The sequence below is a fragment of the Bufo bufo genome, chromosome 9 (genome assembly GCF_905171765.1).
Source record: "Bufo bufo chromosome 9, aBufBuf1.1, whole genome shotgun sequence".
NCBI lineage: Eukaryota > Metazoa > Chordata > Amphibia > Anura > Bufonidae > Bufo > Bufo bufo.
In genome coordinates this window covers 189,590,661-189,611,607 of record NC_053397.1, presented here as the reverse complement: position 1 = coordinate 189,611,607, position 20,947 = coordinate 189,590,661, and the positions used below count along the sequence as shown (strand labels likewise).

The 20,947-nt window shown below is 43.1% G+C and overlaps 1 protein-coding gene across 1 annotated transcript in view; it reads left to right on the top strand.

The window, feature by feature from the left end:
- Positions 1 to 13,905: 13,905 nt before the first annotated feature.
- Positions 13,906 to 20,947, top strand: part of NMNAT2 (nicotinamide nucleotide adenylyltransferase 2) — a 64,838-nt gene continuing 57,796 nt past the window's right edge. Inside the window, exon 1 of the mRNA XM_040407302.1 lies at positions 13,906 to 13,994. Coding sequence (XP_040263236.1) covers positions 13,910 to 13,994 — 85 coding nt within the window. The 5' untranslated portion in view covers positions 13,906 to 13,909. The remainder of the gene's footprint in view (positions 13,995 to 20,947) is intronic.

The window sequence follows — 20,947 nt, the reverse complement described above, 5'->3', positions numbered from 1 at the left end:
AGCCTTACAGTATGTATGCATAAATCGCAGTATAGGGATTATAATTAGCCAAAAAAACTGTTTAGTGGGGTGACAGAAGCCCTTTAAGATATGCCAATGTGTGCGAAAATGAAGACAAAACATTGGCGCAAAGAAAGCCAACCGGTAGGTGCCATAAATTTAAAAGGGTTGTCCAGCTTTTACTAAGTAATGGCCTGTCCTCAGGTTGGGCAATCACTAGCTGATATGCAGGGTTTCGGCACCCCCGCCAATCAGCTGTTCAGGTGTAGCTCTGGCGCCGAAAGTTGTCACCAGAACCATATAGTAACAAGATCCGTCCACTGAGTGAAGTGAGCGGGAGCAGTGCTGCAGTTACCAGCTGTGGACTGCTGGCGCCGGAGCAGTTTGTGAGGGTGTGGGGCGTCAGACCCCTGCCGATCAGCTAGTGATGGCCTTTCCAGAGGATGAGCAAAGTTTTGGAAAATTCGATTCGGCTGTTTCTCCGAATTTTACAAAAAAATTAGCTCAGTGAGGAATTACTTAGTCACAAAGCGCATTTCTTTGTAAGTAGTGGGTGGAATGACAGGGAACTGCGATAGCGCCGCTCCCCATCATTGTACCCGTCAGATGCCGCGATCATGTATGCATTTGAGAGTTATAATACAGTGTAAAGTTAACAGAAAAAAAATTAGGTCATACTCACCACCTCCATTTGCTCGCGGCGGGCCGTCCGCCGCCACCTTGCTTGAAGATCTGGCGCGAAATCTCGCGCGTCCCGAGATGCACGGGATTTCGGCCGAGATCTTGAATTAAGATGGCGGCGGCTGGCCCGTTGTGAGCAAATGGAGGAGGTAAGTACAATTTTTTTTTTTGCTTTTTACACTATTTCAGGTTAAATCGATTCGCTACCACGAAGCACGAGAAAATTCGGCTTTGCGGCAAATCGAATTTATCCTGAAATTCGGATTGAAGTCTGCCGCGTTGGGTTCGATTCGCTCAACTCTAGTCATCACTTAATAAAAGCAGGACAACCCCTTTAAAAAGTGACCAATTGTTATCATCCAACCGCATCCTCTGTAATAAATGTGGTGCATTTTCCGACTCTCTAGTCAAAGGTTGCACATTAACCGTATTGCGCCAAATTTACAACTTTTTCCACCCCCCGCAACATTTTCACATAAGGCCGTGAGCCGGTCACCCAGAGTCTGAGCCAATTACTTATATGTGCATCAGAAAATTGACGTCCATTACACCTGACGCCCCTGCTGGCGTAGATTTCATTTTCTGATACATTGAACCCCCGAAGATGCTCCAGGATTATTCTTCTCCGGGATCGGTCATTAAAGAAGTTGTTAAAGTTACAATTGCTGTCAAAGTACCAATCTGCTGCAGGGCATGTAAAATAACTTACATCACATTAACCGACCCCTCCGATCCAGCAATGCTGCTCCTTTCTTTTCCCGCTGAAGCCAGTGATTCGCCGCAGCGGCTCACGAGACGTCACTGCTGCTGCAGCTACAGTACATCACTGGCTTTAGCCCAGAGATGAGGATGGAGCGACCTATGCAGGATCGGAGAGGCTGGTGAAGGTGAGGTAAGTTATTTTATTATTTCACCAGCCCTACAGCAGTTTAGTATAATAAAATTATAACTCAGGCCTCTTTCACACGGGCGTTGCGGGAAAAGGTGCGGGTGCGTTGCGGGAACATGCACAATTTTTTCGCGCGAGTGCAAAACATTGTAATGCGTTTTGCACTCGCGTGAAAAAATCGCGCATGTTTGGTACCCAAACCCGAACTTCTTCACAGAAGTTCGGGCTTGGGATCGGTGTTCTGTAGATTGTATTATTTTCCCTTATAACATGGTTATAAGGGAAAATAATCGCATTCTGAATACAGAATGCATAGTAAAATAAACTAACCTTAATCCACTTGCTCGCGCAGCCGGCATCTCTTCTGTCTCCTTCTTTGCTGATTGCAGGAAAAGGACCTGTGGTGACGTTACTCCGGTCATCACATGGTCCATCACATGATCCATCACCATGGTAAAAGATCATGTGACGGACCATGTGATGACCGGAGGGACGTCACCACAGGTCCTTTTCCTGCAATCAGCAAAGAAGGAGACAGAAGAGATCCCGGCTGCGCGAGCAAGTGGATTAAGGTGAGTTTAATTTTTTATTTTTATTTTTTAACCCCTCCAGCGCTGTTTTACTATGCATTCTGTATTCAGAATGCGATTATTTTCCCTTATAACCATGTTATAAGGTAAAATAATAATGATCGGGTCCCCATCCCGATCTTCTCCTAGCAACCGTGCGTGAAAATCGCACCGCATCCGCACTTGCTTGCGGATGCTTGCGATTTTCACGCAACCCCATTCATTTCTATGGGGCCTGCGTTACGTGAAAAACGCACAAAGAGGAGCATGCTGCGATTTTCACGCAACGCACAAGTGATGCGTGAAAATCACAGCTCGTGTGCACAGCCCCATAGAAATGAATGGGTCGGGATTCAGTGCGGGTGCAATGCGTTCAACTCACGCATCGCATCCGCACGGAATACGCGCCCGTGTGAAAGGGGCCTTAGACAACCCCTTTAAGTGAAAGGTAACACCAGTCTTAGTACATTTCCACAAATTTGGTACAAATTTATGCTATTAGGCCTCTTTCACACATCAGTAAATCACGAACGTGTGCTGTTCATGTTCTTCACAGACAGCACACCTACCCATTGATTTTAATGTGTTCATTACACATCAGTGATTTTCCATTGAGGCCTCTTTCACACGGGAGTGTGCACCCCGTGGTCGTGCTGCGGCCTGCATTGCACGAGCACAGTCCGTGGGGCAGGAGGGGACTTGAATGGGGCAGGAGGGACCTGTCACTTGAATGGGTACGCAATCCAGCCGTTCCGCAAAAAGATAGGACATGTTCTATCTTTTTGAGGAACGGAAGTACGGGACGAAACCCCACGGAAGCACTCTGCAGTGCTTCCATAGGGTTCCGTTCCGCACCATTCCGCATCTCCGGATTTGCGGACCCATTCAAGTGAATGGGTCCGCATCCATGATGCGGAATGCCCACGGAACAGCACCCGTGTATTGCGGATCCGCAAATGCGGTCTGCAATACAGCAACGGGGCGCACACGCCCGTGTGAAAGAGGCCTGACTGTGAGTCAGTGGAAGAACACAAAGACATGCTCTACTTTGGTGCATAAGGCTACTTTTACACTGGCGTTTTAGCTTTCCGTTTATGAGATCCGTTCAGGGCTCTCACAAGCGGTCCAAAACGGGGCAGTTTTGCCCTTAATGGATTCTGAATGGATAAGGATCCGCTCAGAATGCATCAGTTTGGCTCCGTTCCGTCTCCATTACGCTTTGGAGGCGGACACCAAAACGCTGCTTGCACCTTTTTAGGTGTCCGTCTGACGCAACTGAGCCAAACGGATCCGCAACTGAGCCAAACGGATCCGTCCTGACACACAATGTAAGTCAATGGGGACGGACCTGTTTTCACTGACACAATCTGGCACAATAGAAAACAGATTTGTCCCCCATTGACTTTCAGTGCGGTTCAAGACGGATCCGTCTTGGCTATGTTAAAGATAATGCAAACGGATCCGTTCTGAATGGATGCATGCGGTTGTATTGTCTAATAACTGAGCCGCAGTTTTAGCGTCTCGGATGCGGACCCATTCACTTCAATGGGGCAGCAAAAGATGCGGACAGCACTTCGTGTGCTGTCCGCATCCGTTGCTTTGTTCCGTGGCCCCGCCAAAAAAATATAACCTGTCCTATTCTTGTCCGCGCTTTTGCGGACAAGAATAGGCAGTTATATTAAAGGCTGTCCGTGCCAATCCGCAAATTGCGGTGCAGACCGTTGGATGTGGATCGCGGGCCCCTTTCAAGTGAATAGGTCCATGTCCGCAGACGGCAGGTACGATGCAAGTGCATTGCAGACCGCAATTTGTGGTCCGCAGCAACGGCCGGCACACGGATGTGTGCATTGGGCCTTATGTAGATTGCTCAGAGCGGGACTGTCTTACTTTCTGGACAGAAAACTATGGAAACCTTTGTAAATCAATCTTAATGTTCTCCTTTTTCCAGGATATACAACATTATCAAAGATTTTGGGAAGAGTGGTCGAGGTGCTTAAAAAATAGCAATGCGATCAGACAGCTGGCATGATGATAAACGTGGCACTGTGCTTATGGCTCCTCTACCATCAAGCACTGCAGCAGTTTTCACAACCGTTGCTGAATCAGATGTTACTGTCAAGTCAATAGTTACACAGCATCATACGTGTCATACTTAGGCCTCATGCATACAACCGTGTTCGTATTGCGGCCCACAAACGATGGATCCTTCCGTGTGCACAGATACAAAATATGGTCGTGTGCTCTCCGTCGCTCAGTTCCAGTTCCTTGGCGCTGTTCTGTAGTCTAGTCCCCGTCTGTAAATTTCCAGATGGACAAGGCCATTTGTGCCACTGCAGCCAACTACTGGCCTCAGAGGTGACATGTCCCCAAGCAGTGCAAGAAAATTTAGACTTGCACAAAGTCACAGGTGCACATCCATAAAACTAGCCTACAAACAGCAAACAAAATATGGCTACACACTGTTATACATGCAAACAGAACTAGGGATTAGAGATTATTCTGGATTACAGTGGTACTATACCCACTAAACATGAAAAATGGTGAATGCTGTAAAGAGAAAAAAAAAAATCATTGCTGTTTATTGATCACCTTGCCGCACAAAAAAAATGGGAAAAAAAGGCAATCAAAAAGTTGTATGCAACCAATAAAAACATCAACACATCCAGGTGAAAAAAACAGCTACATCAATGGAACAGTTAAGAAAAAGTTATGGTTCTCATATAGTAATGCACCATATTTTGCAAAAGTAGTAAAACAAATATAAAATTGGTATTGGCGTAATTGTACCCTTTTTGCATCCCCTTAAAAGACAAAGTTAATAAATAATATGTACCCTAAAATGGTGCCATCGAAAAATATAACTTGTCTGGCAAAAAAAAAATAATCCTCGTATGCTACATCAATGGAAAACAAAAAAAAAAGTTATGGCTCAGGGGATATGAGGATGAAAACAAATTGGCAGGTCTTTAACCCCTTAAGGACACAGCCCTATTTCACATTAAGGACCAGGCCATTTTTTGCAAATCAGACCAGTGTCACTTTAAGTGCTGATAACTTTAAAACGCTTTTACTTACCCAGGCCGTTCTGAGATTGTTTTTTTCGTCACATATTGTACTTCATGACACTGCTAAAATTGGGTCAAAAAAGTTAATTTTGTTCCATAAAAAAATACCAAATTTACCAAAAACTTTGAAAAATTTGCAAATTTCAAAGTTTCAGTTTCTCTACTTCTGTAATACATAGTAATACCCCAAAAAATTGTGATGACTTTACATTCCCCATATGTCTACTTCATGTTTGTAAAATTTTGGGAATGATATTTTATTTTTTGGGGATGTTACATAGCTTAGAGGTTTAGAAGCAAATTTTTAAATTTTTCAGAAATTTTCCAAATCCCACTTTTTATGGACCAGTTCAGGTCTGAAGTCACTTTGTGAGGCTTATGTAATAGAAACCATCCAAAAATGACCCCATTTTAGAAACTACACCCCTCAAGGTATTCAAAACTGGGTTTACAAACTTTATTAATCCTTTAGGTGTTCCACAAGAGTTAATGGCAGATGGAGAAACAATTTAGGAATTTCTATTTAAATTTTTTTTTTTCATTTTAACCCATTTTTTTCAATAATAAAGTAAGGGTTAACTGCCAAACAAAACTCAATATGGGTTGCCCTGATTCTGTAGTTTGCAAAAACACCCCATATGTGGTCCTAAACTACTGTTTGGCCAAACGGGAGGACATAGAAGGAGGGGAACGCCATATAGGTTTTGGAAGGCAGATTTTGCTAGACTGTTTTTTTTGACACCATGTCCCATTTGAAGCCCCCCTGATGCACCCCTAGAGTAGAAACTTAAAAAAAGTGACCCCCATCTAAGAAACTACACCCCTTAAGGTATTCAAAACTGATTTTACAAACGTCGTTAACCCTTTAGGTGTTCCACAAGAATTAATGGAAAATAGAGATACAATTTCAAAATTTCACTTTTTTGGCAGATTTTCCATTTTATTTTATATTTTCCAGTTACAAAGCAAGGGTTAACAGCCAAACAAAACTCATTATTTATGGCCCTGATTCTGTAGTTTACAGAAACACCCCATATGTGGTCGTAAACTGCTGTACGGGCACACGGCAGGGCGCAGAAGGAAAGGAATGCCATACGGTTTTTGGAAGGCATATTTTGCTAGACTGTTTTTTTGGACACCATGTCCCATTTGAAGCCCCCCTGATGCACCCCTAGAGTAGAAACTCCAAAAAAGTGACCCCATTTTAGAAACTACGGGATAGGGTGGCAGTTTTGTTGGTACTAGTTTAGGGTACATATGATTTTTGGTTGCTCTACATTACACTTTTTGTGAGGCAAAGTAACAAGAAATAGCTTTTTTGGCATTTTTCTTTGTTATTTACAACATTCATCTGACAGGTTAGATCATGTGGTATTTTTATAGAGCAGGTTGTCACGGACGCGGCGATACCTAATATGTATACAATTTTTTTTATTTAAGTAAGTTTTACACAATGATTTCATTTTTGAAACAAAAAAAATCATGTTTTAATGTTTCCATAGTCTAAGAGCCATAGTTTTTTCAGTTTTTGGGCGATTATCTTGGGTAGGGTATGATTTTTGCGAATGAGATGACGGTTTGATTGGTACTATTTTAGCGTACATGCGACTTTTTTGATCACTTTTATTACCTTTTTTGGGAAGTAAGGTGGGCAAAATTTCAATTTCCTCATAGTTTTTATTTTTTAATTTTTATGGCGTTCACCGTGTGGGGAAAGTAACATGACCGTTTTATAGATCAGGTCGTTACGGACGCGGCGATACCTAATATGTGTAGTGTATTTAATTTTTTTTTTTTTTATTCAGTGCTAAAAAAAAAAAATTATCTTTACTTTTTTCACTTTTCTTTTTTGACCCAGACCCACTTGGTTCTTGAAGATCCAGTGGGTCTGATGTCTGTAAAATACAGTCCAGTACACTATATAGTGTATTGTATTGTATTTTACTTACACTTTGTCTGAACAGATCTATGCCTTTAGCACAGATCTGTTCAGCACCATGGACAGCAGGATGCCTGAGAAGGCGTCCTGTTGCCATGGGAACATTCCCCGTGTGCCACAACCGAGCAGAAAGGGTAAGGAGGGGGGCTCCCCCCCCCCCCGGCGTTGTGATAGGATGTCCGCTGAATGATTTCAGTGGGCATCCTGTTACGATTAACCCCCGCCGCGCCGCAATCTCGTTTTAAACTCATGACGTACCGGTACGTCATGTGTCCTTAAGGACTCGGGAAACATGCCGTACCGGTACGTCATGTGTCCGTAAGGGGTTAAAGCCCAAAGTAGGCAGGTTGTTAAAGGGGTTCTCTCACTTCAGTAAGTTGCATTTATCATATAGACAAAGTTAATACAAGCCGCTTACTAATATATTGTGATTGTCCATATTGCCTCCTTTGCTGGCTGGATTCATTTTTACATTACATTATACACTGCTCGTTTCCATGGTTATGACCACCACCCTGCAATTCATCAGTGGTGGCCGTGCTTGTACACTATAGGAAAAAGTACCAGCCTATATGAGCTCCCATGGTCCCGGCCACCAGAGAGGCTGACGCTTTTTCCCATAGTGTGCAAGCACGACCACAACTTATGGAATACAGGGTGGTCTGTAACCACGGATACGAGCAGTGTATGATGTGATGGAAAAATGAATCCAGCCAGCAAAGGTATCAATATGGACAATCACTATACATTAGTAAGTGCTTTGTATTAACTTCCTCTACATGATAAATGCCATTTGCTGAAGTGAGAGAACCCCTCTAAGGGTTTATCCCACAAATTTTGTAAATTCACTGCATGCAGTGATTGGCTGTTCATCAGTAATTTGCTGTGCAGTTTGATTGCAGTATTTGCACACATCCTAAAACATTGCATCTTTTCCGCGTGGTATTTAAAGGGGTTGTCCAAGTATTTAATAGTGATGAACTATCCTCAGGACCCCTGGCAATCAGCTGTTTGTTGAGGCTGTGGTGCTTCAGTGAATGATGCGGCCTCCTCGCAGCTCACCAAGTACCGCGCCGTAAAACACTGTATAGTGGCCGTGCTTGGTTTTGCAGCTCAGCCCTATTCATTTGAATGACACGGAGTTGCACTTAGGCCATGTAACCAATGACCATGTGACCAGTGATGTCACTGGACTAGGAAGAGACCGCAGTGCTTACCGGAGTGCCGAGGTCTTTTCAAACGTTTGATCAGAGACAATCAGGATTCATGCACATGGCTGTATTATTGATCTGTATGGATCCATAGTATGTCACCAAGACTGTATTCCTGTATGTCTATGGAGGCACACAGAGGTTTTTTCTTGCAGGTTCACATGGAATCCAGAAGGAAAAAAATGAGCACGCTCCATTGTGGGTAATTTCACACACAGCGTTTTTTTTTTTTTTTTTTTTTTATATATACACTTAACTAAAGAATTATTAGTGCCCCCATACTAATACGGTGTTGAACCCCCTTTTGCCTTCAGAACTGCCTTAATTCTACGTGGCATTGATTCCACAAGGTGCTGATAGCATTCTTTAGAAATGTTGGCCCATATTGATAGGATAGCATCTTGCAGTTGATGGAGATTTGGGGGATGCACATCCAGGGCACGAAGCTCCCGTTCCACCACATCCCTAAGATGCTCTATTGGCTTGAGATCTGGTGACTGTGGGGGCCATCTTAGTACAGTGAACTCATTGTCATGTTCAAGAAACCAATGTGAAATGATTGGAGCTTTGTGACATGGTGCATTATCCTGCTGGAAGTAGCCATCAGAGGATGGATACATGTTCTCATTCTGTTTACGCCAAATTCGGACTCTACCATTTGAATGTCTCAACAGAAATCGAGACTCATCAGACCAGGCAACATTTTTCCAGTCTTCAACAGTCCAATTTTGGTGAGCTCGTGCAAATTGTAGCCTCTTTTTCCTATTTGTAGTGGAGATGAGTGGTACCCGGTGGGGTCTTCTGCTGTTGTAGCCCATCCGCCTCAAGGTTGTGCGTGTTGTGGCTTCACAAATGCTTTGCTGCATACCTCGGTTGTAACGAGTGGTTATTTCAGTCAACGTTGCTCTTCTATCAGCTTGAATCAGTCGGCCCATTCTCCTCTGACCTCTAGCATCCACAAGGCATTTTCGCCCACAGGACTGCCGCATACTGGATGTTTTTCCCTTTTCACACCATTCTTTGTAAACCCTAGAAATGGTTGTGCGTGAAAATCCCAGTAACTGAGCAGATTGTGAAATGCTCAGACCGGCCCGTCTGGCCCAACAACCATGCCACGCTCAAAATTGCTTAAATCACCTTTCTTTCCCATTCTGACATTCAGTTTGGAGTTCAGGAGATTGTCTTGACCAGGACCACCCCCCTAAATGCATTGAAGCAACTGCCATGTGATTGGTTGACTAGATAATTGCACTAATGAGAAATAGAACAGGTGTTCCTAATAATTCTTTAGGTGAGTGTATCAATGTATTTGCTATTCCCGTGCAATACCAAAACAGTGTTATTTTGTTCTTGCTGTACACTTTTATTTTAACCATCTCCCGTGACACTAACACCGAAAGGCGTCAGTGTGGCGGCTCTCTCAGGTCTCGATGACGCCTATTGGCGTCATCTCGTGAGACCCGAGATTTCGCGTGAACAGCATCGCGCGGCTGAGAAGTTGATCTACAGCCTGCCAGCAGCGATCATTCGCTGGCAGGCTGTAGATGCAATTTTTTTTAACCTTAGAAAGGTATATTAGACGCTGTTTTGTTAACAGCGTCTGATATACCTGCTACCTGGTCCTCTGGTGGTCCCTTTTGCTTGGATCGACCACCAGAGGACACAGGCAGCTCTGTAAGTAGCACCAAACACCACTACACTACACCCCCCCCCGTCACTTATTAACCCCTGATCACCCCATATAGACTCCCTGATCACCCCTGTCATTGATCACCCCCCTGTAAGGCTCCATTCCGACGTCCGTATGTGTTTTTTGCGGATCCGCAAAACACGGACACCGGCAATGTGCTTTCCGCATTTTGCGGATCCGCACATTGCCAGAACTATATAGAAAATGCCTTTTCTTGTCCACAATTGCGTACAAGAATAGGACATGTTCTATAGGCTCTACAAAAAACACAGTGTTCGCCCGATCAGGCCTCATCTTGTGCGCACATTATTTTTTTCTGATCACTGCAAAAACACCGTAAAATCGCTGCGGCGCTATAAAGATCACTTTTGAGGGGCATGGCGAGTTCATAGAAGATTTATTTATTTTTGCCACAAGTTAGCGGAAATTGATTTTTTATTATGTTTTTTCTTGTTTTTTCTTACAAAGTCTCATATTCCACTAACTTGTGACAAAAAATAAAATCTTACATGAACTCACCATACCCCTCACGGAATCCAAATGCGTAAAAATGCCTTGTGAAATCCTAAAAGGTACTCATTGGAATTTGGGCCCCTTTGCGCATCTTGGCTGCAAAAAAGTGTCACACATGTGGTATCGCCGTACTCAGGAGAAGTAGGGCAATGTATTTTGGGGTGTATTTTTACATATACCCATGCTGGGTGAGAGAAATATCTCTGTAAATTGACAACTTTGTATAAAAAAAATGGAAAAAGTTGTCATTTACAGAGATATTTCTGACACACAGTATGGGTATATGTAAAAATACACCCCAAAACACATTGCCCTACTTCTCCTGAGTACGGCGATACCACATGTGTGACACTTTTTTGCAGCCAAGATGCGCAAAGGGGCCCAAATTCCAATGAGTACCTTTTAGGATTTCACAGGGCATTTTTAGAAATTTGGATTCCAGACTTCTTCTCACGCTTTAGGGCCCGTAAAATGCCAGGGCAGTATAAATACCCCACATGTGACCCTATTTTGGAAAGAAGACACCCCAAGGTATTCAATGAGGGGCATGGCGAGTTCATGTAAAATTTAATTTTTTGTCACAAGTTAGTGGAATATGAGACTTTGTAAGAAAAAAATAAAAAATAATCATTTTCCGCTAACTTGTGCCAAAAAAAAACTTCTATGAACTCGCCATGCCCCTCACGGAATACCTTGGGGTGTCATTTTAGGGGCCCTAAAGCGTGAGAAGTAGTTTGGAATTCAAATGCGTCAAAATGCCCTGTGAAAGCCTGAAGGTACTCATTGGACTTTCGGCCCCTTTACGCACCTAGGCTGCAAAAAAGTGTCACACATGTGGTATCGCCGTACTCAGAAGAAGTAGGGCAATGTGTTTTGGGGTGTATTTTTACATATACCCATGCTGGGTGAGAGAAATATTTCTGTAAATGACAACTTTTTCCATTTTTTTTATACAAAGTTGTCAATTTACAGAGATATTTCTCTCACCCAGCATGGGTATATGTAAAAATACACCCCAAAACACATTGCCCTACTTCTTCTGAGTACGGCGATACCACATGTGTGACACTTTTTTGCAGCCTAGGTGCGTAAAGGGGCCGAAAGTCCAATGAGTACCTTTAGGCTTTACAGGGTTGCTCACAATTTAGCCCCGCCCAAAATGCCAGAACAGTAAACACACCCCACAAATGACCCCATTTCGGAAAGTAGACACCCAAAGGTATAGTGAGTCCGTGGGAGATTTTTTATTTTTTTGCCAGAAGTTAGCAGAAATGGAAACTTTATTATTTTTTTTTTTTCCTCAGAAAGTGTCATTTTCCGCTAACTTGTGAAAAAAAAATTAATCATACATAAACTCACCATGCCCCTCCGTGAATACTTTGGGGTGTCTTCTTTCTAAAATGGGGTCATTTGGGGGGTATTTATACTATCCTGGCATTCTAGCACCTCAAGAAACATGACAGGTGCTCAGAAAGTCAGAGCTGCTTCAAAATGTGGAAATTCACATTTTTGTACCATAGTTTGTAAACGCTATAACTTTTGCGCAAACCATTAAATTTACACTTATTGGATTTTTTTTTATCAAAGACATGTAGCACAATAAATTCTGACACAAACTTGTATAGAAATGTAATTATATTTAAACAATTTTACCAGAAAAAGTTAAAAATACACTTTTTTTGAGAAAATTGCGGTCTATTTTGATTGATATCAGAAAAACTAAAAATGTCAGCAGCAATTAAATACCACCAAAAGAAAGCTGTATTTGGGAGAAGAAAAGGAGGTAAAATTCATTTGGGTGCCAAGTTGCATGACCGAGCAAAAAACCGGTAAAGTTGTGGAGTGCCGATTTGTAAAAAAGGGCCTGGTCACTAGGGGGGTATAAACCTGTGGTCCTTAAGTGGTTAATGCATTTATGTTTATTGTATTTATATTATATTCATTTTATTGTATTTATATTTATTTTTATTGTGTTTATATTATATTTATTTTTATTATTTATCTTGTATTTATTTTATTCTATTGCATTATACCTTATCAGTGTAGGTTCTTCTCCTGGGTTTGGCTTACAAATACTGGTGCAAAATACTGACCATGTTAACCACTTCCCATCTGGGCCATTTGCCCCCTTCCTGACCAGGCCTAATCTGACATATCTCACTTTATGTGGTAATAACTTTGGAACGCCTTTACTTATCCAAGTCATTCAGAGATTGTTTTCTCGTGAGACATTGTCATAAATTTGAGTCAATATATTTCACCTTTATCTATGAAAAAATCCCAAATTTACAAAAAAATTGAAAAATTCGCAATTTTCTAAATTTCAATTTCTCTGCTTTTAAAACAGAAAGTGATACCTCATAAAATATTTATTACTTAACATTCCCCATATGTCTACTTTATGTTGGCATCATTTTGGAAATGTCATTTTACTTTTTTAGGACGTTAGAAGGCTTAGAAGTTTAGTTTAGGTGTTTATTTGACTGTCACTTTGCCTTCAAAAACCCTTCAGTAATTGCTATTTACTATGTGTTAGGGTCCATTCACACGTCTGTAAGTGTTTTGCGGATCCGAAAATTGCTGCCCATGGTCAGCACTTTAATAAAAAATGCCTATTCTTGTCCGCTATTGCGGACAAGAATAGGACATGTTCTATTTTTTTGCAGAGCCGCGGACCGGAAGTTCGGGGCCGCGGAATGCAAGTGCGGATGTGGACGGCAGACTGTGTGCTGTCCGCATCTTTTACAGCCACAATGAAAATTAATGGGTCCGCACCCGTTCCGCATAATTGCAGAACGGATCCGGACCATTCATACGGACGTCTGAATGGAGCCTTAGTAATTATGTCTTTCCTGGATGTGAAAGCGGAGCAAATGAGAATACTCACTGCCCAGTCTATAGGGGGGATTATAGTAATAGCTACTGTATTGTGAGCTCCATACCTTACTATTCTAAGCATTTTCTGCTAAATATTATTTTTTACCATACATTTTCTTTTTTTATCTCAATTGCAGGCGTCACTGTATTAAACGGCCATAAAGTGCTGCTGTCTGCTTTTGAGCCCCTGGGCAGGGAAGAGCAGGTGGATAAGTGGTTCTGTAGTAGTTAAAGGGGAAAGGCAATGGAGAGAAGGCAGCGAGGGAGGGGGAGGGAAGCAGAGCAGTGACGTGCTGCCTATTGCATTTGTTCCTCTGAGTCTTCGGCGACCAGTCTCATCTCCTTTCTCTGCAGAGGCAAAGAATACCCACCCACCTAGAGAGAGCCCTTATCCCAACTCACAATCTGCCCCCACCCACAGACTACCCCTACTTCTCACCACCCATCTTCTACCTGCTCCTCTCTACCTTCCAGCATGGCTGAAACCACTAAGACCCACGCTATCCTGCTGTCCTGCGGCAGCTTCAACCCTATCACGAAAGGACATATTCAGATGTTCGGTGAGTCCATGAACAGACCTTGTTCACCTTGATGGGATTTTATTAGTTTTTCCTGGGAGGTGGAAAAAAAAAAGCATCCATCGTTTTCTGCACAGTCCTCCATCTTCTACATTCTGCTTCCCTCTAGATCATCTGCATCCTCTTTCCTCCCCGTTCCATGTCCATCTCTCCTGCCCTTCCATCAGTCTTGATGATCCGATTTTTCCATTGCGTCTGCCTCATTGGCATGGCTCCATAATTGAGATTGCAGATCCCCCCCCAAAAAACCCTGCATTTGCTCGGGATAAGCAATTATACAGTACTACATAAGGCCCTATCGAATTTCCCCCAGTCCCGTTATCTAAGGCAGTTTGTGTTTTCCAGCCGTTGCTCAGTGGATGTATTCCATGCAGGAAATGGTTAATATGGCGGTGGGTAAGAGCTGACGGCTTTCCCTGTGTTTCCAAGGCAGACAGTGTATAAAAGAAGCTATTCTGTGCCATGATAAATTTATGCATAATTAGAGGAGTCACAACAAAGAGACCCTCTAGCCTAAGGGGGGGACTTGCGGGCGAGAATTATTAAGTGTCTCTACAGGTTTGGTGGACGGGGTTTTTATAGGTGCAATTATGATGTGAGATGTTTCGTTTTAGGAGGATATTTGTCATTTTACCATGTGGACGTGTCAGATGTGATGGCTTAGACTGAATGACAGAGCTTAATTGGCACTTGGGCATTTACCAAACTGTGTAATTGCATGAGGTCCCAGCACAGCCAGTGAAATGTGCTGGGTCGTAGCTCTAGATGGCAGCAATTGCTATTTTATAACAATAATATTAATATAATAATACATTTTTAATAATAATGTAGCAATGCAGATACTAATAGTAACAATTTAAGATTTAAAAATAATGACATTGTACATTGAAGAAGCTGGATGGAGGTCTCAGCTGTTTCCGAAGAGTCAGGAAATCAAATGTCATTCCTCCTGCGAAAAGATGACAATACAATTAGAATTTTGACTAGTAGCAATTGTCAAGAGATTCTGCAGTATTAATACATAGGCTGCATTTAAATGATTTTGAAAGAAAATTCTGCCTTAAAGGGGTTTTCCAGGAATGATTACCTATTTCCTATGGACCCCCTAGCCTGTATAGTCTACTGACAGATTCCTACTTACCTGCTCCGAGCCTCTCTGGTCCTGTGTGCTGGCTACCGTTCCTCCATCTTCTGGCCCCGGTCTTGTTTTCTTTTGGCTGGGACATGGACATGGTCGCCTGCGCCGTTGCAGCCAATGAGTGGCTTCAGCAGTGACATGTCCACAAGGGGCCGATAGGAAATAGTTAATGATTCCCAGAAACCGCTTTAAATCTCGACTTGAATCAATTAGACTTTAACATTTATATATCAGTATTAAAGGGGTTTTCCACATATCATATATATTAGGGATTTATAAGTTAAAAGCCTGGTCCTCCCATTCAGGGTCCTTATCTTTTGGACAGAGTAGAGAGCAGTTGCAAACAGCATCTCTTCTTCCGGAGGACCTGACCTATCATGTTTTACACAGACAACCCATTGATAAGAATGGACACTTCTGGGTTTGGGATGGTCCCAACACTAAGCTGGGTCCTATGGAAGGACACCGTTGAAGAATCACCATGTGCTATTGCTCTCTAGAGGGGATGGTGAGGCCTTGGTGCACCCTAATGGAAAATAAGTCCAGAGAGTCAGGATTTGCAGTAAACCAGGTTGCTTCTTTACTGGAGGAAAGCAAGTGCAAAACAATACAGGCGGTGCACAGAGCTGGCTTCTCCAGTCTCCTCCCTGGCAGAAGAAGGTTCTGTGCTGAGGAAAGGCTTGAATTAGCGGTCCCTCTCTCCCTCTCTCTCTCTCTCTCTCTCTCTCTCTCTCTCTCTCTATCTCAGAAGGCTGGTTCCCTGGCCAAAGAGCTGGTGGCCTAGGGTCTGGCTCAGTCGTCCGGCTGGCCCTCTGGACAAAGGGCTGGTGACCCAGCATCCATGACAGAGTATCCCTGTTTCAGTGTCTTCCTCTGGTCACTCATGCATTCTGGAAGAGTCTCTTCTGCTAAACACTGGTCCCAATCTGCAGACAACTAGGGTCTCTGATTGCTCTCCTTATATACCGTTTGTTGCTTAACTAGAACCTACAAGTGGAAGGGGTGAAGTGGAGAAACGTAGCCTAAACAGAAACGTTGCAATTCCAGTCTGCCATAAACTTGTGTAGAGTTTAAATACAAGTCTATGGGAATGACTAAGCAGTTTTTCCAGACATTAATAAGTCTTCAGATGTAAATAACAGAGCTAAACGAGATAGTGGAAAGGACAGTGTATAATTTTTTTCCTCTAAAACTTTGCATGGTCCCTTATAGTAATGGTGGAAGATTTCTAACTTCTCAGTGCATAGACAGAAAGTCCCAAGGTCTCTCAGTATTAGCTGGCTATGCATTAACCCTTTCCACAGTGTAGTGTAAATACAGTGCAAATGGACAGGATATCTAATAGATATAATGCCTTAGGCCTCATGCACAAGACCGTTCCGTTTTTTTTGTGGTCCTCAAATTGCAGATCCGCAAAACACGGAAGCCGCCCATGTGCCTTCCGCAATTTGTGGAACGGAACAGGCGGCCCATTGTAGAAATGCCTATTCTTGACCGCAAAACGGACAAGAATAGGACATGTTATATTTTTTTTGTGGAGCCATGGAACAGAGCAACAGATGCGGACAGCACACAAGAGTGCTGTCCCCATCTTTTGCGGCCCCATTGAAGTGAATGGGTTCGCACCCGAGCCGCAAAAACTGCAGCTCGGATGCGGACCAGAACAACGGTCATGTGCATGAGGCCTTAGGCTACTTTCCCACTAGCGTTTTTTGCGGATCTGTCATGGATCTGCAAAAACGCTTCCTTTACAATAATACAACCGCATGCATCCGTCATGAATGGATCCGGTTGTATTATGTCTTCTATAGCCATGACAGATCCGTCTTGAACACCATTGAAAGACAATGGCGGATGGATCAGTTTTCTATAAAGCCAGATTGTGTCAGAGAAAACTGATCCGTCCCCATTGACTTAAATTGTGTGCCAGGACGGATCCGTTTGGCTCCGCTTCATCAGGCGGACAGCAAAACACTGCCTCCAGAGCGGAATGGTGACTGAACGGAGGCAAACTGATGCATTCTGAGTGGATCCTTATTCATTCAGAATGCATTAGGGCAAAACTGATTCATTTTGGACCGCGTGTGAGAGCCCTGAACGGATCTCACAAACAGAAAGCCAAAACGCTAGTGTGAAAGTAGCCTTAGCATGTCATGTGTGTTTGGAACCGAAATACTGCCACCATGTGGTTGGATGGCCACATGATATTTCAAAAAATGTCATATATTTTTTGAACGATAAGAGGCACTTTTTAGCAAGAAAAAGATCTTGCTAAAAAGTGACTTCCTCTTATAGTCTGCAGTCAGGGTGGTCCAGCTGTGCCAGAGCCTCTTGACTGCTTCCTTAATCATCTGGCAAAGCGCTCATACAGCACTCTACTGGATCAATGAGAGAGGTGGGCTTCTGTACACTTCTCTCTCACCCTGCCTGACACTGATCTGCTTGATCACTGCAGGCAGGAGAGTGTGCAATCTTGAGAAGGAATACAGTCATCTCTATGCTGAAAGGTCCTAAGGTACAGTGAGAAGATATGAAAACGCTGATCATTGGAAGCTAAAGGACCTATGATTATATCATGAGTGGGAGGGGCCAGAATCAGGAAGAGACTACTGCAGTCTAAGTGTAGAGAAATGTAACATAGTAACATAGTACATAAGGCCGAAAAAAGACATCTGTCCATCCAGTTCGGCCTGTTATCCTGCAAGTTGATCCAGAGGAAGGCAAAAAAAAACTTTTGTGTGTGTGTGAGAGATGTACTGTATATGTAGCAGAACTGTGTGTATACCAGTACTGTGTGTATATATGTCAGCTGTGTAGTAAAGCTGTGTTTGTCAGGTGTATATGCAGCAGTGCTGTGTGTGTTAGTTACTGACCTTGACCCCTCCACTTCATTAAACCACCAGTAAAGGTTTAATGAATAGAAAATATGTATTTCTGATTTTCTGTCTAAACCTAGAGTGCATCTTATAGTCAGGTGTGTATAATAGTCCAGAAAAAAGGTGTGTATATATATGGGCCAATAGAGAGGGACTTGACACCTAATTGTTTATACTGTAGAGGATACAGTGGCCCGCACTCACCAGCCCTTTTGGGGTTTGAGGGAGAACGATGCCATGCCACCCATTCACCAGTGTAGCGTAGAGTGGCTCCTGCGAATATTCAGCGCCCACGTCAAAGCGCTCTACAAGAAGGTACAGCGTGATGTGGGCAGTACCAAGTGGGAGGTGGGGGAGGAAGCCATCTCATCCTAACTCACTCCACTGTGCACTGCACTCAGTAGTTTAGCGGACAGCTACTTCCGCTATACTAACCTGAGGGCGGCCGCTCCTACACGGAAGCGCTGTATAGGGATGTACCGCATTATGTGGGCGGTACCAAGCTGGAGGTCGTTGCTCACCAGCTTCTGTGAACAGCGGCTCCTGCTGTATTCAGCGCCCGCGTGGAAGCGCTGTACAGGAATGTACAGCGTGAGGTGGGCACTAGCGAACAAAAGGGGGACAGTGCTTAGCTCCTGCCAAGCGGTTCCTGCAAAAGGACCTCCACGTTGGTGTGTCCTGGGTGTTTTTTTTTTTGTATTAGAAGTAGCTAATGCCTTTGCATTACAACTATTATTCCTAATTCCACTAAGTAATTTTTGGGAGCGTGATATTTCTGTATAGAGATTGTAGTCGTTGTTCTGGAACAAGAACTCTGCCCTTAAGTGGATGCATTTTCTATTACAGTCCCTGTCCTTGGACAGGCTATATACTACTACTACTACTACTACAATAAACATATAAACTGCAGTTCAACCATACAAAACAGTATTGCACACCAACAGCATACATCATAGTGCAAGTTAAAAGGGTTTTCCAGGATTTTTTTTTTTTACTGATGACCTACCTTCTGGATAGGTTATTAGTATCTGATCCATGGGGGTTCGACACATGGGACCCTGCTGATCAGATGTTTTGAGAAGGCATCGGCGTTCCTGTTCTCACACCTTACCAAGCACAGTGCCATACATTGGATAGTGGCTGTGCTTGGTATAGCACTCAGCTCTATTCCCTTGACTGGGGCTGAGCTGCTCCTAGGCCACGTGACCGATGACTGTGACATCACTCGGCCTAGAAAAATCAGAGAGAACGCCGTCTCAAACAGCTGATCGGCGGGGGTCCCGGGTGTTGGGTCCCCACGATCAGATACTGATGACCTATCCTTTATCATTTTCTATGCCTGTTTTAGACGTAGAAAATGTTCTTAATCTACTCCAGCAAGGAAGCTGGCGTAGATTTAGACCAATGGTGAATGCATCGAATTTATATAGAGGCTGACGCCTCTACATAACTTTGGCGGATCCACCACCAGTGCAGGGGTTATTAAGACCCGCGTCTAAAATTCCAATAAATGATCCCCTTTGTGATTATCTTATTGTCAGGAGAACATTTCTACAACTAGGGATTGTCCAAAGTAGAGAACTCCTTGACATGAAAAAAATAAATGTAATACAGTAAATGGTCAAATCCAGGAGGGAATGGGCTCTTTGAGAGGTTATAGGTCAGGTTCTTCTCGTTCTGTCTAAAAATCATAGCTTTAGCACATAAGATCATTGGACAGGTGACAGGTGCAAACATTGTGATCGCCCAGTTGGGTGGAGATGGGTGCTCCTTGCTTGGTGCTTCTCACTTTTTGTACTGTACATAAGAGTTGGGTTTTATTAGATGGTAAAATGTGATAGTTATGAAGGAGTTGATATGAAAAAGAGCATTAATTGTCCAATAACTGATATGTCATACACTGGGTTTGATGCCTAGGATGCTCCACCTTTGACCACCATTGACTATACAGTTAGCAAAAGTAAGATGTATTTTTTTTTATATTAAACCTTTGTTATCTTTGATCATTTTTTTAGGAAATGCTTTTAATTTGTTTAATATGGGAACAAAAACACAGATGACTGACACCCTGTTACAGGTATACCAAACAGAGTGAGGTCCCTCACCAATACTGAACAATATCTCAAAAAAGACCTGGGTTATATTTTATAACATAGCTTTTACTAAATCTTTTAAAATAAAAGTATACAAATTTGAAAACACAGTGTACAACACGGTGAGAAATACCTGTGCAACCAATGCCAATACCAAAAAAGGCGCCTGCAAATAATCACTCCCAGGAAGATAATAATGGAATGATCTTACCCAACCCGGATAAATGAGCTGTGTAGTACGTCTTTGCCAGGTGCCGTCCTTTAATAGCAAAAACGGAACGGGTACTCCTGTTCGGATAATTCCATGAAGGCAAATCCTCATGTAGTAGTTGCTTAAATGAGGCAAACCTACAGAGCCCTGGTGCTAAACCCTGCCTATTATATAGGTAGGGGTCTAATGGTCCCTGCCTAGCAACATACAGAGCACCCGCCCTGGCGACCCCGTCCGGAACCTGTCCCTATCTGGGGCCTAAACCTCAAAACTGTCCCTCACTTATATCCCAACATGCCATCTTTGGTCCCACAGGGAGACTCTTCAGGGGAAATAAAAGTGAAGATTGCAATTTAAAGAAAGGACAAAATAACAAAAACGGATGCAAAAAAAGCCAATTTAAGCTACAAAAGTCCGCTCCTAGATTTAGAGCAACGGACAGTGTTTAAAGGGCAGTAGGGTTTTGGTCTAATCAATACAGTACAGTGGTCCTATGCAACATAGCAAAAAAGTGAGGACAATGGTCCGCTCAATAATGGCTAGGGGAGGTTAAGATATCCTCACCATGCCACAGTCTCACCGTTGGTGTGTATGAAAAAGGGAGCGCGATATTATGC